General features: G+C 37.4%; 1 protein-coding gene across 1 annotated transcript in view; it reads right to left on the minus strand.

Annotated features, from left to right (window-relative positions):
* Nucleotides 1-733: 733 nt before the first annotated feature.
* Nucleotides 734-16,955, minus strand: part of LOC124613635 — a 117,312-nt gene continuing 101,090 nt past the window's right edge. The window contains exon 4 of the mRNA XM_047142349.1: nucleotides 734-1,387. Within this exon, the coding sequence (XP_046998305.1) occupies nucleotides 802-1,387 (586 nt within the window). The 3' untranslated portion in view covers nucleotides 734-801. The remainder of the gene's footprint in view (nucleotides 1,388-16,955) is intronic.

A 16,955-nucleotide genomic window follows, 5' to 3' on the forward strand; every position in this document is an offset into this window, starting at 1 on the left:
CACACAGTGGCCACTCCCATCATGCTCTGCTCCCAACATACACTGCTGCTGCTTCTTGCAGTGTGGCTTCAGTTGGTAGAGACTGCAGTCATATGTGTGTGAGTTGCATATGCATGAGTGTGTGTGTGTGTGTGTATGTGTGTGACTGTCATCTGTTGACAAAAATCTTGTTGGCCAAAAGCTTATTTGTGACAGTCTTTTTGTTGTGCATATCTGCGACTCAGCATCTCCCTCTATGATGAGTAGCAATTTTCCTTTTCATAATATTGTTACATTCCATCCTGGATTTTCCATTGTTTGATAATGTATAAAGTGCATTATTGTTAACTTAAATAAGTATGCCTAGAAATCACTTCAGAAGTCTACTTATAACTTGACTTTTCCAATGTCTTATGCAAAGGATGCTTTTGTAGGCAACAGGACCAATAAATAAAATACAAATGACTAAAATATCAATACCAATTCACAACGTTCTACACATAGAAACTGTCTCTCCTAAACTGTGCCGAGAGTAGAGGCCCCATCACTTCCAGTACAGACATGACTCAAAAAATGCACACTAAAAATTAATGGCTGGAGTAGTGTAATCATTAAAATGTGCAAAAAATAAAAACAAATTTTGATTTCATAACACTCTGTATTAACACACTCTTCCAAATACGTAGGCAATTTAACAATTGCACTCAAAAATGAAAGTGACATAGTGGAAGATTTTTCAAATTTATGCTCTTGCTCTTACTATTCCATTTATTTAGCATTATGATTAAATACGATATTTTGGATATATTTCTATGAAATGTCTTATTCCTTTTCTGGCTGTTTTGAAGATTTCTGTTGCAGTGTATCAGTGGTTTTATCCTGAAATCTTACCTTGGATCTTTCCTGTGACAAAAAAGATTTCTCAGATCTGCCAGTTATGTCAGAAGACCTAGAACGTAAACTAGATTTCTTTGATATATTAGATGTTTGGGAGGACATTTGACGTAATTCAGTGTTCAAGGGAAGAATATCATCTAGTTCTTCTGACTCTGCGTGTATCATAGCAGATGATATATCCCTCAAAAATGATGAAGATTGAGTAAATATTGAACTCTCCCGAATTACAAAAGAACCCTTCAATTCAATTGGTTCCACTTCTGTGATCTTTTCTGTGGAAGCTTTAGGGGTTTCTGTTTGTTTTCCAGAAATATCAGCAGCCTCACTAGAATGACTTCTTCGCTCTGCCAAGGAGGTCTTTCCACTTGAGTCAGAATCTTCATCACGTGAGTCAATTCTTCTAGCACTTTCATCTTCCATTACAGTTTTTATGTTTCCAGAAGACATTTTTGAAATAATCCCTAGATTACCTGGCATGTACATTGCTGAACATGCAGTTGATTTCAGATTCCTGCAAAATTATAAAATTAGAATTAGAACTACTAGCTAAGAGACTCCTATAAAGTCTTTGCATATTTAATATGTCTGAAAATAATGTATACTCACATAACGTGTTACATTTTCAATAAATATAGAAAAATCACTTAAAAAAGACAAATAATGTGCATAAAAAAGATGACTTGAGTGAAGAATGAGACTAAAGAAAGAATGGTTCTGGTTATTGCTACGGCACATGATTGCCCTTTGTGCCAGTAAAAATGGGAAGTTGTATGATGTGGTGCTTATGATAACATGAAGCAAAATCTTTCAGCAAGAAATATTAAATTTTGTAAAATAGTGGATTAAGGCCATAATTGTCCTTCATAATGGCAACTAGCATTTTATTTTCCTCAATGAGACATTAAATATGTGCATTCATGTATTTCTTTTCAAAATCCTCACTGGCAACTTAGTGTAGAAAAATTATTCTCCCTTGGTACTTGGTCCAACAGAAGAAAATTTAATTGTATTGTAGCTATATTGTTATTCTGCACTATAGTGGTATTAATGCAATCATTTCAACATTGTGAAACTTAAGTTCATCCTAGCATATAAACTGCACAAATTATTTAAAAGAATGCAGGTAGGTATTGTCCTTGACAACCAGTGGTTGTCTTCACAACCAAGCTGCTTTCCCTTAAGTTATGAACATTTGGAGTTTTCTTACAACAATTGCTTGTCCAAATAAATCAAGCTAAATTACAAACAGTGGTTTGCTGTGACCTTATCAACAACAGTTTTGATTTTCAAACTGCACAACAAATGGTGACAAAGTAGGTGGATTCTTGGCACCTGTTATGTTTTCCTTGTGCCCAAAATTTATATTTTCTTTTCAAATGTATTCAATAGTGTTATTTTTATTATGTGCACAGTACCTGAAATCTTGAATATTTACTCAGGGCTTAGCCATAACTTTATTATCCATTACATTCATTTGGTTGGTTAGAATCTGTTGGCGTGGCCAGTTTACCTAAAAACTGTGCTAATTACCAACACCAGTAATTTTTTATTTCATTGTCATTGTTCCTATGTAAACATATATCCCATTACTGACTTCCTGACAAAGTAAATCAAAACTATATATAAATAAGTGAAATATCCATACAGCTAATGAGGAAATATATTGGCAAATCTTGCACTCATTTAGTTTAAACATAATTAGTATTCTTATTTAAAACACTGATACCAAAGTAGAATCCCAAATTTTGGCAAAATAGACAGTGTAATCCAGTAGCAGTTAATGTTTTATCTAAAAGTCATCCAACACACCTTATTCCACTATTCAGTTATTCAGAAAAAGAAATCTTTAATTATAATTTGTAAAAAGACAGCAAACAACAATAGCTGAATGTATTGCTAAAGCTGAGGTCACATTACTACATAAAAAGGTGAACGAAATTGATCGGCAGTGCCTGTTGAATAATAGCAGGCCTAAATCAAAAACCAAGGAATGCTTTCTGACTATCATAACTCAAAACAGGTATCAGATTCTTGACGAAATACCAATAGTGGAAGTTGCAGCATTGAAACCCGTGCAAACTAAAACCAACCGTTGAAATTGTAAAAAAATTGCCAGTGATAATTTCAAAAAAACCCAAGTCCCAAACTCATGTTTTAATGCTAACCTAGTGAGTGAACATAAACAAAATGTTCAATGTAATGACAGTGAAATTCATGAAAGAAATGACAGTGTAATCCATGAAAGTGTGTGCAAGAAACTGTTCCAAACCGGCAGTAGAAGAAGCAAGAAGTACAAGAAGGCCTGGATTTTTATATATGGAGACAGTCATAGTCATGAAATAGCTCAAAACATCGTGAATATCCAAGATGACTTCACAGCTGTGGCTCACATTCAACCTGGTGCACCTCTTTCTGCTGTAGTGAAGCCGTGTGTGCAAGATAGTGAATTGTTCTCAGTAAATGATTATGTCATTATCACTTGTGGTACAAATGATGTGGCTAAAAATGAAGCAAATGTCGCTATCAGGCACATGAAAGCAACACTCTGTAAGCTGACTGGCACTAAAGTAATTGTCGTTATCATTCCACAGAGACATGATCTAATGGACCAATCTATTGTGAACTTGGAAGTGCATAAAACAAATGTTAGGCTTAAAACAATATGTAACAAATTTCGCAATGTGTCTTTGGTAAACATCAGTAACCCAGATAGAAACCTGCACACAACTCATGGTATGCATGTGAACAAGAGAGGTAAAAAGATTGTGAAAAAATTAATTATTGATGAAATCTGATGAAACTCACACAAAACAGTGTAAATAAGTGCATTGCTATGGAATGGCACAACTCACCCAAACAGGACTTGCCACTCAAAGAGCTACAGCTGACAATCCAGGGAAACTTGTAAACCCTGCTGGACAGTCTAGTAGCTCTAAATCTCCTTGTATGGTCCAGCAAGAGAAACTTAGCCCTAATATCATACAGCGGAACCCTTGTACTCTTAAAAACAACCAGTCTGGTAGGGTGACACGCCCATCTAGTGTTCAACAATCCAAACTCACTTTCAAATTAATTCAGCAGAACTTTCAAAGTCTTGGCAATAAGCACAACGAGTTGGATACCATTGCAGCAATTGATAACCCTGATTTCATTAAGGATCTGCTTGTTGAAATTGACAGTAAACACTGCAATAAAAATGGCTGGGTTAACATAATACTAACTGGAGATATAAACATTGACTTGCTGTCCAATGACTCTGTATCTAAAAAACTAATGCTAATACTAGCTCAATTTAACTTAACATTTCTGATAAAGGAGCCCACTAGAGAGGTCAATAGTGGAAAATGCATTGACAACATTATAACTAACACGTCCCACTTTACATGCAGTGCATCAGTTCTGAAGCTTGCCATTTCTGACCACCACGCAGTACAGGTATTGATAGAAGCTGAAAATCTTCATGTCGATATAAAAGAGAAACAATATGTGACAAAAAGAATCATCAATGACGACAATGTTAAAGATTTCAACAGTTTGCTGAAAAGCTTACAATGGGGTGAAAATAACAGCATTACTTTCAGTGATTTTTCATCAGATTTTCATTATTGCTTCAATGTCTCATGCCCAGAAATGACCTTTACAGTAAATGACTGCAAAAAGATACAAAAAAATAACTGGATAAATGATGAAGTAAAAACAGCAAGAGAGAAACTTAGACTTTTCCAATTTGCAATGATAAATAATAACAATAATAATAGACTAAAGGTAGAATTTAAGAGCTATCAGGATTATTATAAAGATCTTCTGCTAGAAAGTAAAAGTAAATATGTAGTCACAATGTTAAGAAACTCTACTAACACTGGTTCAGCTGTTTGGAAAGTAATAAATCACTTTAGGGATTGTAAGGACAGATCAACAAGTGATTTTACTATAAACCATAAAGGGCATATCATGAAATGTCAAAGTCAGATTGCAAATGTTTTTAATGAGTACTTTTCTTCTGTTGGAAAATCTGTCAATGACCATTTTAAGAATCTTCAGCATAGATATAAGGGCATTCCAACCAAACAAAGCATATACTTGGCCCCAACCAATAGCAAGGAAGTCAAAAACATAGTAATGTCATTAAAAAATACAAAATCAGCAGACTATGATGGATTGTCTATCAGTACACTGAAAAGATGCATAGACAACATATCTGATGCCATGGCCACAGCAGTAAATGATGTAATTGCATCAGGTTGTTCCCCAGATAGTCTAAATATAGCACAAGTAACCCCGATATACAAGAAAGGTGATAAATCTAAAATTGAAAACTACCACCCCATCTCAATCTTACCTGCATTTTCTAAGGTAGATGAGAAAGTTATTTATACTAGACTAATGACATTCCTGAGTCAACAGAATTTAATATTTGAAAATCAGAATGGTTTTATGAAAAACAAGTCATCTTCAGTAGCAGCAGCACAATTAATAGACAAAATAATAACGGCCATAGAGAACAAGGAGTAAGTAACTGGAGTGTTCCTTGATCTACAAAAAGCTTTTGATTGTGTCAACATCACCAAGCTGTGGAACCTTGGTATCAGAGGAACTGGCTATGAGCTAATAAAATCATATATGAGCAATAGAAAACAATTTGTCTTGCTTAAAACAAACAGTGGGTCTTACAAATCTAAAATTACTGATATCAGATATGGTCAGATATGGAGCGCCTCAAGGTTCTGTTGTCCTGGGACCCCTTCTTTTCTTGATTTATGTTAATGATATACAGTATTGTTCTCCTAACTTTACAAAAATATTGTACGCAGATGACACATCAATAGTGTGTAAACACAAAGACTATGAGAGTCTGGAGATGCTGTGCAACAGTCTAACTAATGAAATAGTCAAGTATTTTAATGAAAGCCATCTACATATAAGTGCTTCAAAGACTGCAATGATAGGATTTAACACAAGGAAACAAATAGAATTTTACATGAAATTATACATAGGAAATGACATTGTAAAAAAGGAAAAATGGGCAAAGTTCTTGGGAATTACAATCCAAGACAGCCTCAAATGGGACATGTATTGTGATTGTATACTACCAAATGTAAAAATGCATCAAAATGTAAAATTTATTAATACAAACAAATCTTTAGTTTGTAATTTATAAACTGACGTATTCAGAAGAATAATCCGTATGATGTCCTGAAACTCTATTATTTCTAGGGAGTGTATTTGATTATTCGACGTTGAATAAATATTATTATTATTATTGTTATTATTACAGTCTTGTAAAAGAGAGGCTGCCGGGAGCCATTTCAATCAGTTCATAGCGGTTGTGATGTGGGCAAGATCTGTGCCTGAAGTTACTGCACAATATACACAGATGAGTTAGAAAGAGCATCAGTCATAATAGGTGCTCAGTGCTATGTAATGCCATGTCTGAGAGTTTATTTTCTGATTGTTTTTTGACTATTGACCGTAAACTCACAGTTAATCTTATGAACTGTACTAATTTACAATAATGCATTCTGCAAACTGTGCTAACAGTATTGGACTGTGAACTATGTTATTTCCAAATGATATTTATTGTGCACATAGTTTCTGTTTTCATATGACTGTCTACTTTAAAGCACAGTGTAATTAGGGGATGTGTTAATGTGGTGCCACAAGCATGGAACGATAGACAACATTAAGACAACCTGTCACTCTCACTTTCAATCAGTTATGCCATAATCTTCTGGGAACATTCAACAAATGTCATGAGATTTCTAGGGAACATGAGTGTTGCCAAACAATGGGCGTCATGTTGACCACTGTTAATAGTATCAATTCCTTCCCTTTACATATATGAAGTATTGTTGTTCTTATATCAAAATCAACATACACTTAACTCTTTCCATTTCAAGCATAGCTGCAGTTCTTGCCACTGTATAAAATTCTATGGCCAAAAAATGGGGTTAAAATTTACAATAAAATAAAAGCCAGTAATGTATTTAACATGGAGCTAGGTTCATAGATTACTCTATATCCCTCAGGTGGAAAAGTGTTACCATTCTAACACAGTGTAATTAGGGGACGTGTTAATGTGGTGCCACAAGCATGGAACGATAGACAACAGAAAGATAACCTGTCACTCTCACTTTCAGTCAGTTATGCCATAATCTTTTGGGAACACTCAACAAATGTCATGAGACTTCTAGGGAACATGAGTGTTGCCAAACAATGGGCATCATGTTGACCACTGTTAATAGTATCAATTCCTTCCCTTTACATATATGAAGTATTGTTGTTCTTATATCATACACTTAACTCTTTCCATTCCAACCATAACTGCAGTTCTTGCCACTGTATAAAATTCTATGGCCAAAAAATGGGGTTAAAATTTACAATAAAATAAAAGCCAGTAATATATTTAACATGGAGCTAGGTTCATAGATTACTCTATATTCCTCTGGTGGAAAAGTGTTACCATTCTACTGAAGAATTCTTTGAGGACAATTTTACAATTTGAATGAGGGAATTATACATTTACTTTTGTATACTGAGAACTGTAGTACGTAATTGTACAGCAGTATCTCAAAAATGTATATAAAATAATGTAAAAACCCTGATTTGTCTCCAATACATGTGTTTCAAATCAAGTTCTCACTTTTACTTTTAAAACACTTTATTTAAAATATACACATGTTGACTTTATTAAAATAGGCGCACGAAGACTTACTAATGCGCCTCAACACACACACATATATACACAAACATCTGTCACCACAATCGATATTTCTCGAACATACTCGATATCCGATATAAATGTATTACAATTCCAACACGCCTCCTTACATTTATATCGCGATGTTTAACATATTCCTAATTTTAATGAATTTTTCTTTACATAACGACTTTGTGAATATATCTGCAACATTTTCATTCGAATCTACTTTAACAATATCAATGAGTCCCTGTAAATAATACTCATGCACAAAATGGTAATGTACTTCTATATATTTTGAATTCTTTGTGAAATTACCAAACTTCGCTATATTTAATGCTCCTGAATTATCTTCATATATGACAATAGGTTTTTCAAATTTAACATTAAAAATGTCTAAAATATCATGTACAAGTTTCACCTCGCTAACAGCTTCAGACAATGCTACATATTCTGCAAAAGTTGAAGCCTTTGTGACACTCGCTTGTTTTCTTGACTTCCAAAATACAACATTACTAAATAATCTAATTACATAACCAGAAGTTGACTTTCTATCCACACTATCACCTGCCCAATCTGAATCCACAAAACAATCTAATATCTCAGCACCTTCATTCCTACAATAGTTTAATTTCAAATCTTTAGTTAAATATAAATATTTCAAAATTCTCAAAGCATATTTAAAATGAGTACTACTGTAACAACTTTGGAATCTGCTCAAGTAATTCACACTATAGCTAATATCTGGTCTAGTACCCGAACTTATGTACAAGAGTGCACCTATCAAGTTTCTATATCTAACGTCATTACAATCTTCATACGCTGGTTCTAACTTTAAATTTACTTCCATTGGAGTTTTGTACAAGATCGAATCTTCAATTTTATATTTCGCAGCTAACGAATCAATGTATTTTTCTTGACTCAAACTCATAACTCTTGTTTCATAATCATAATTAATATCGATGCCAAGATATCTTTTTACCTCACCTAAATCTTTCATATTAAATCGCTTTGACAATAAGTTCTTAATCTTAACAATTTTTTCTTTTCTCACACAGCAAATGAGCAAATCGTCGACAAAAATAATCAAATAAATCAAGACATCTCCATCTCTCAATACATAAAGACAATAATCATATTTACTCCTTTTAAAACCTAAACTTCTTAAAAACTCGTCAAGACAATTGTACCAAGCTCGTGAGCTTTCTCGCAAACCATACAATGCTTTATACAATTTACAGACTCTACCCGTACCATCATCATATCCTCTTGGCTGCTTTACATAAACTTCAGATAAAACTTTACAATTTAGAAACGCAGTCTCTACGTCCATTTGTTCTATAACCAAACCTTCTTGACAACAGTATGACAACAAAATCTTTAATGTTTGCATATTGGTTACTGGAGAATAAATATCCTCAACGATTTCTTTTTGTTGAAACCCCCTGACAACTAATCTTGCTTTGTAAACACCCTCTGATTTCTTTGTGAAAACCCACTTTACATCAATGGCTTCTTTATCAACTGGTTTATCTACTAATTCCCATGTTTTGTTTTTGTTCAAACAATCAATTTCCTTATTCATCGCTTTTTCCCAATAATTTGATTCGGCACTGTTAATCGCCTCCTCAAAGCTTTCCGGACTATTTGCACTGCAAAAGTTTACATAAATAAAATTGCTGTAAACATAATCATTTAATATTTTTGGTTTTCTTTCTCTAGATGATCTCCTCAACTCAAGTACTTTCTCTGATTCATGATTATCAGAAAGCTTTTCATTTTTCTCAATTTCCTTCTGTTTTTCTATTAGTTCAGTTTCATTTTCTATACTTTCGTGTTCAGAATCACTAGAATATTCACTTACTGAATCATAATCTTTAAACCCAATACATTTAACACCACTTTCAACAATGTCCACATGTCTAGCAACAACTATCTTATTATTTATTAGCACTCTGTAGCCTACTTCACAATAACCCATTAAAACCCCCAAATCGGCTTTCCTATCCCATTTCGACTTTCTCAGTTGCTCAGGTACTCTTACAAAAACTCTACTCCCATACAACTTCAAATGATTAACATTAGGTTTTTTTCCCAGTAATATCTCATAAGGAGTTTTCTTTTCAATGGTGTTAGCTAAAGTTCTGTTTTTGAGGTATGCTGCTGCACAAACCACTTCAGGCCAAAATCTCTTGTCTACTCGCGCTTCGGCTAGCAGACACCGTGACATGTCCATGATGGATCTGTTATACCTTTCAGCAGTACCATTAAGCTCATGCACATAAGGTGGACAAGCATTCAATACAATTCCTTTTTGTCTCACAAATTCATAGACATTTTCATTTAAATATTCCTTCCCATTGTCACATCTTATCTTTTTAACAGTTTTCCCAGTGAGATTCTCAACTTCATTAATATACTCTACAAAACATTTGTATACTTGATCTTTAGATTTTATGGTGTAAACACGAGCTGCCTTACTGTAATCATCAATGAAAGAAAGAAAATATCTTTCCCCATGCATTCCAGTAGTTAAGTGAGGCCCATTTAGATCTGTGTGAACAATTTCTAAGATTTCTTTTGCTTTGGTTCTATTATTTTTAAAAGGAACATTATGCATTTTGTTTTCGATACAGATTTTACATTTCATAAATTCTGATTCTAGTTCTGAAGGAACCCCATCTAACAATTGATGTTTACATAAAGTATTTAGATAATTGAAATTAACATGTCCCAAAATGCGGTGCCATTTTTCCTTTGCTGTCATATTATTGTCTTTACTCATAACATTAACATTAACTTCTCCTTTATTAATAGTACTACTCATTTTATACAACCGACCCTCTTTCCATGCAATCGCAATCAATCCATTAGCTTTATCAAAAATTTTTGCATTATTCCCTACCGATACAATTTTGTGATTATCTGTAATTTTAGCATAACTGATCAAGTTTTTGTCTATGTCTTTTACAAAGAAAACATTTCGCATATTAATTGGAACCATTTGATCATAGACAGGAAAATTACTAATTACATTACCAACTTTAGTAGCTTGCAAAATTTTTCCATCAGCAATTTTTACATTTATAGGTTGTTTTAAAGTTATACTCTTAGAAAAATATTCCTCATTATTAATAACATGATCAGTACAGCCACTGTCTAATAACCAATTGATTTGAATTTGATTGTTATTACTTGACTCTACTGTTCTATTTTGACCTATCATAGAATTAACCTCTGTTATAAAACTACTCATACCATGATCACTCTGATGGTAACCTTGCTTGCTGTGATGCCGACCGCTGCTAAAACCATGCTGCTCTCCTCGACCACGTTGCCTGCTGCCATAACCTCCACGCTGCATGTTGCCGTAATATCCACGCTGTACATTGCTATAGCCTCCACGCTGCATATTTCCATTACCTCTGTCGCTGCTTTGAAAATGTACTCCACGATGCCATGTGCCTCTGTTACTTGTTCTTCCCTGGGTACAATCACGTTTGAAGTGACCTGCTTTGCTGCATCGATAACATACTTGCTCCTGATTTCTTGAATTCAATTTTCTTTCTGTGTGAAATGCATTTGATTTTACCTCTTCATTTCCAGTTTTTGCATTCAATAATTGAATCTTACTTTTAACGTATTCAACTGTCTGGTCCTCTTCCTTCAAGACGTCCACTAAGTCCCCAATATAGCTCATTGACTCTGGTAACGTTCGCAGCATATAATTTAACTTCTCCTTTTCCGTTACTTTGGCGCCTGCAGATTTCAGCTCATTTACAGTTTTTTCAAATGCACTGAAAAATGTCCCCGTATCACTGTAATCACTTAACCTCAATTTGTCCAACTTGTTTCTGCATAATATTTGAAGGGCTGTAGACTCTTTCGAATATAATTCATCAAATTTCTTCATGATCTCGAAAGCACTTTCTCTGTCACTCACGAATTCTAGTTGCTTATTTGTGATTGCACCATAAATATAGTTGATAGCCTTCAAGTCCTCTTCATCCCACGTTTCGTTGTCTGAACTCACTTTTGCCCTCGTAGTCACTGTATAGCATTTCTTCATTTTTAGGTACATGATTATCCGCTGCTTCCAGTTCCCATAGTCTTCGCCATCAAATACAGGAATAGTTATATCAGCCATGTCGAACTTTCTGAATAACACGCGACGGCCACAATATAATATTTAACTTCTACTTTTCTTTTCAAGAACCACGCTCTGCTACCATGTTTCAAATCAAGTTCTCACTTTTACTTTTAAAACACTTTATTTAAAATATACACATGTTGACTTTATTAAAATAGGCGCACGAAGACTTACTAATGCGCCTCAACACACACACATATATACACAAACATCTGTCACCACAATCGATATTTCTCGAACATACTCGATATCCGATATAAATGTATTACAATTCCAACAACATGAAATCAACAATGACTTGAAATCATGTGTTATGAGATAAATAACTTGTGTTATGAGATAAATAACTCTACCTACCTGTCTAAACTACATGCCATGCCTAAACCTTTGCGTGACTTTAGTGTTAAATTACTGCACTCAAACAATCACAATATAGGACATCAGCAGGGCGTAGTAAGTGACTTAGTCTTGATCTATGCATAAATTACAGCAAATGACACTCAATCTGGCCATAAACAGTAGGTTATTTAATATCAAAGTGCAATTAAAGTGGTTTGGACTGTACACCTGGTGTGAACAACATTGTCTGAAATAGCCTACTTACAGGAAATTACTTACTTAGCTTGCTGATAATAATCGATGATCTCAGTTGAGCTTTGTAACACAGTTCTCTCTCTCTCTTTTTTTTTGCCTAAAATAACATCTGGGTCCAATTTATGTATGTTAAGCAACATATGTCAAATTTACAAAAAGATAACAGCAAAAATATTTCTTAAATATTTTTAATGCATCACAATGCAGGTGTACCTGACATGGGGTTTGTGCCTAAAACATGATGTAGGAGTGACATAGGACATAGGACTGATGCTACTGCCATTGCTTCTTATATAGCATCAAACATTGGTGAGTTGATAATCAGTTAGCATGTCAGAATGTTACAATTCTCATATCAAAATTACCTGAAATCCATAACAACAATGGCTTAATTAGTTTTGTTAACTGCAATTGTGCTTTATAGTTTCTAACGTAAATCCTGTTTCTTTACAGTTGACTGTATAACAATTACTATCACTTTTCTATGCATGAAAAATATTATGAAAAGGATAGATTGCTATTCACCATAAAGATGATACAATGAGTTGCTGATGGGCACAGTGAAAAACTGTTACACAGTCAGCTTTCAGCCAAAGTCTTCTTCATAAAAAAAATATGTAGGCATTCACAAAAGCAAGCACTAATATAATAGAGGGAAACATTCCACATGGGAAAAATATATCTAAAAACAAAGATGCTGTAACTTACCAAATGAAAGCGTTGGTATGTTGATAGAGACAAAAACAAACACAAACACACACACAAATTTCAAGCTTTCCCAACCCACGGTTGCTTCATCAGGAAAGATGGAAGGAGTGGGAAAGATGAAAGGATGTGGGTTTTAAGGGAGAGAGAAAGGAGTCATTCCAATCACGGGAGTGGAAAGACTTACCTTAGGGTGAAAATGGAACAGGTATGAACTCGCGCACACACACGCATATCCATCCATACAGATACAGACACAAGCAGACATATGTAAAGGCAAAGAGTTTGGGCAGAGATGTCAGTCGAGGCGGAAGTACAGAGGCAAAGATGATGTTGAATGACAGGTGAGGTATGAGCGGTGGCAACTTGAAATTAGCAGAGGTTGAGGCCTGGTGGGTAACGGGAAGGAGGAGATATTGAAGGTCAAGTTCCCATCTCCAGAGTTCTGATAGGTTGGTGTCAGTGAGAAGTATCCAGATAACCCGGACGGTGTAACACTGTGCCAAGATGTGTTGGCCATGCACCAAGGCACGTTTAGCCACAGGGTGATCCTCATTACCAACAAACACTGTCTGCCTGTGTCCATTCATGCAAATGGACGGTTTGTTGCTGGTCATTCCCACATAGAAAGCTTCACAGTGTAGGTAGGTGAGTTGGTAAATCACGTGGCTGCTTTCACATGTGGCTCTGCCTTTGATCGTGTACACCTTCCGGGTTACAGGACTGGAGTAGGTGGTTGTGGGAGGGTGCATGGGACAGGTTTTACACTAGGGTCGGTTACAAGGGTAGGAGCCAGAGGGTAGGGAAGGTGGTTTGGGGATTTCATAGGGATGAACCAAGAGGTTATGAAGGTTAGGTGGACGGTGGAAAGACATTCTTGGTGGAGTGGGGAGGATTTCATGAAGGATGGATCTCATTTCAGGGCAGGATTTGAGGAAGTCATATCCCTGCTGGTGAGCCACATTCAGAGTCTGATCCAGTCCTGGAAAGTATCCTGTCACAAGTGGGGCACTTTTGTGGTTCTTCTGTGGGAGGTTCTGGGTTTGAGGGGATGAGGAAGTGGCTCTGGTTATTTACTTCTGTACCAGGTCGGGAGGGTAGTTGCGGGATGCGAAAGCTGTTTTCAGGTTGTTGGTGTAATGGTTCAGGTCTTCAGGACTGGAGCAGATTCGTTTGCCACGAAGATCTAGGCTGTAGGAAAGGGACCGTTTGATATGGAATGGGAGGCACCTGTCATAATGGAGGTACTGTTGCATGTTGGTGGGTTTGATGTGGACGGATGTGTGAAGCTGGCCATTGGACAGATGGAGGTCAATGTCAAGGAAAGTGGCATGGGATTTGGAGTAGGACCAGGTGAATCTGATGGAACCAAAGGAGTTGAGGTTGGAGAGGAAATTCTGGAGTTCTTCTTCACTGTGAGTCCAGATTATGAAGATGTCATCAATAAATCTGTACCAAACTTTGGGTTGGCAGGTCTGGGTAACCAAGAAGGCTTCCTCTAAGCGGCCCATAAATAGGTTGGCATACGAGGGGGCCATCCTGGTATCCATGGCTGTTCCCTTTAATTGTTGGTATGTCTGGCCTTCGAAAGTGAAGAAATTGTGAGTTAGGATGAAGCTGGCTAAGGTAATGAGGAAAGAGGTTTTAGATAGGGTGGCAGGTGATTGGCGTGGAAGGAAGTGCTCCATCGCAGCAAGGCACTGGACGTGTGGAATATTTGTGTATAAGAAAGTGGCATCAAGTGTTACAAGGATGGATTCTGGGGGTAACAGACTGGATAAGGATTTCGGGTGTTCGAGAAAGTGGTTGGTGTCTTTGATGAAGGATGGGAGACTGCATGTAATGGGTTGAAGGTGTTTATCTGCATAGGCAGAGATATGTTGTGTGGGGGCTTGCTAACCAGCTACAATGGGGCGGCCGGGATGATTGGGTTTGTGAATGTTAGGAAGTAGGTAGAAGGTAGGGGTGCGGGGTGTCAGTGGCATCAGGAGGTTGATGGAGTCAGGTGAAAGGTTTTGTAGGGGGCCTAAGGTTATGAGGATTCCTTGAAGCTCCGCCTGGGCATCAGGAATGGGATTACCTAGGCAAACTTTGTATGTAGTGTTGTTTGAAAGCTGACGCAGTCCCTCAGCCACATACTCCCGACGATCAAGTACCACGGTCGTGGAACCCTTGTCCGCTGGAAGAATGACGGCGGATCGGTCAGCCTTCAGATCACGGATAGCTTGGGCTTCAGCAGTGGTGATGTTGGGAGTAGGATTAAGGTTTTTTAAGAAGGATTGAGAGGCAAGGCTGGAAGTCAGAAATTCCTGGAAGGTTTGGAGAGGGTGATTTTGAGGAAGAGGAGGTGGGTCCCGCTGTGACGGAGGACGGAACTGTTCCAGGCAGGGTTCAATTTGTATAGTGTCTTTGGGAGTTGGATCATTAGGAGTAGGATTAGGATCATTTTTCTTTGTGGCAAAGTGATATTTCCAGCAGAGAATACGAATGTAGGACAGTAAATCTTTGATGAGGGCTGTTTGGTTGAATCTGGGAGTGGGGCTGAAGGTGAGGCCTTTGGATAGGACAGAGGTTTCGGATTGGGAGAGAGGTTTGGAGGAAAGGTTAACTACTGAATTAGGATGTTGTGGTTCCAGATTGTGTGGATTGGAATTTTGAGGTTTTGGAGGGAGTGGAGCTGGAAGTGGGAGATTGAGTAGATGGGAAGACTGGGTTTGTGTGCAATGAGAGGAGGTTGATGTTTGCTGGAGAGGTTGTGGAGGGTGAGTGAGTTGCCTTTCCCGAGGTGGGAAACCAGGAGATTGGATAGTTTTTTGAGGTGGAGGGTGGCATGCTGTTCTAATTTGTGGTTGGCCTGTAGGAGGATGCTCTGAACAGCTGGTGTGGATGTGGGAGAGGAAAGATTGAGGACTTTTATTAAGGATAGGAGTTGACGGGTGTGTTCATTGGCTGAGTTGATGTGTAGGTGAAGGATTAGGTGGGTGAGGGCTATGGATTGTTCAGTTCGGATCTAGTATAGGGACTGATGGAGAGACGGGCTACAGCCGATTGGGGCCATGAAGATATTGGGAGCAAAGATGTGTCACAAGAGTAACTCCTATCTGGACAGTTCAGAGAAGCTCGTGCTGGAGGAAGGGAGACAATGGCCTGATTCTGAAGTAGCCATTGAAATTGAGTATGTTGTCTCCATCCAGGTGATCAGTTTTTTTCTTGACAACAGGTTGGCAGTGGCCATTCATTGTGGTGCACAGCTTGGTAGTCATAGCGACACAAAAAATTCTTCATTGTTTGTCACAGATTTGGTATGAGGGCATTTCAAAAAGTGAAGATACAATGGCTCACAGTCCTTAAATACACTCCTGGAAATTGAAATCAGAACACCGTGAATTCATTGTCCCAGGAAGGGGAAACTTTATTGACACATTCCTGGGGTCAGATACATCACATGATCACACTGACAGAACCACAGGCACATAAACACAGGCAACAGAGCATGCACAATGTCGGCACTAGTACAGTGTATATCCACCTTTCGCAGCAATGCAGGCTGCTATTCTCCCATGGAGACGATCGTAGAGATGCTGGACGTAGTCCTGTGGAACGCCTTGCCATGCCATTTCCACCCGGCGCCTCAGTTGGACCAGCGTTCGTGCTGGACGTGCAGACCGCGTGAGACGACGCTTCATCCAGTCCCAAACATGCTCAATGGGGGACAGATCTGGAGATCTTGCTGGCCAGGGTAGTTGACTTTCACCTTATAGAGCACGTTGGGTGGCACGGGATACATGCGGACGTGCATTGTCCTGTTGGAACAGCAAGTTCCCTTGCCGGTCTAGGAATGGTAGAACGATGGGTTCGATGACGGTTTGGATGTACCGTGCACTATTCAGTGTCCCCTCGACGATCATCAGTGGTGTACGGCCAGTGTAGGAG

Source organism: Schistocerca americana, chromosome 4 (assembly GCF_021461395.2).
Source record: "Schistocerca americana isolate TAMUIC-IGC-003095 chromosome 4, iqSchAmer2.1, whole genome shotgun sequence".
NCBI classification, from domain to species: Eukaryota; Metazoa; Arthropoda; class Insecta; order Orthoptera; family Acrididae; genus Schistocerca; species Schistocerca americana.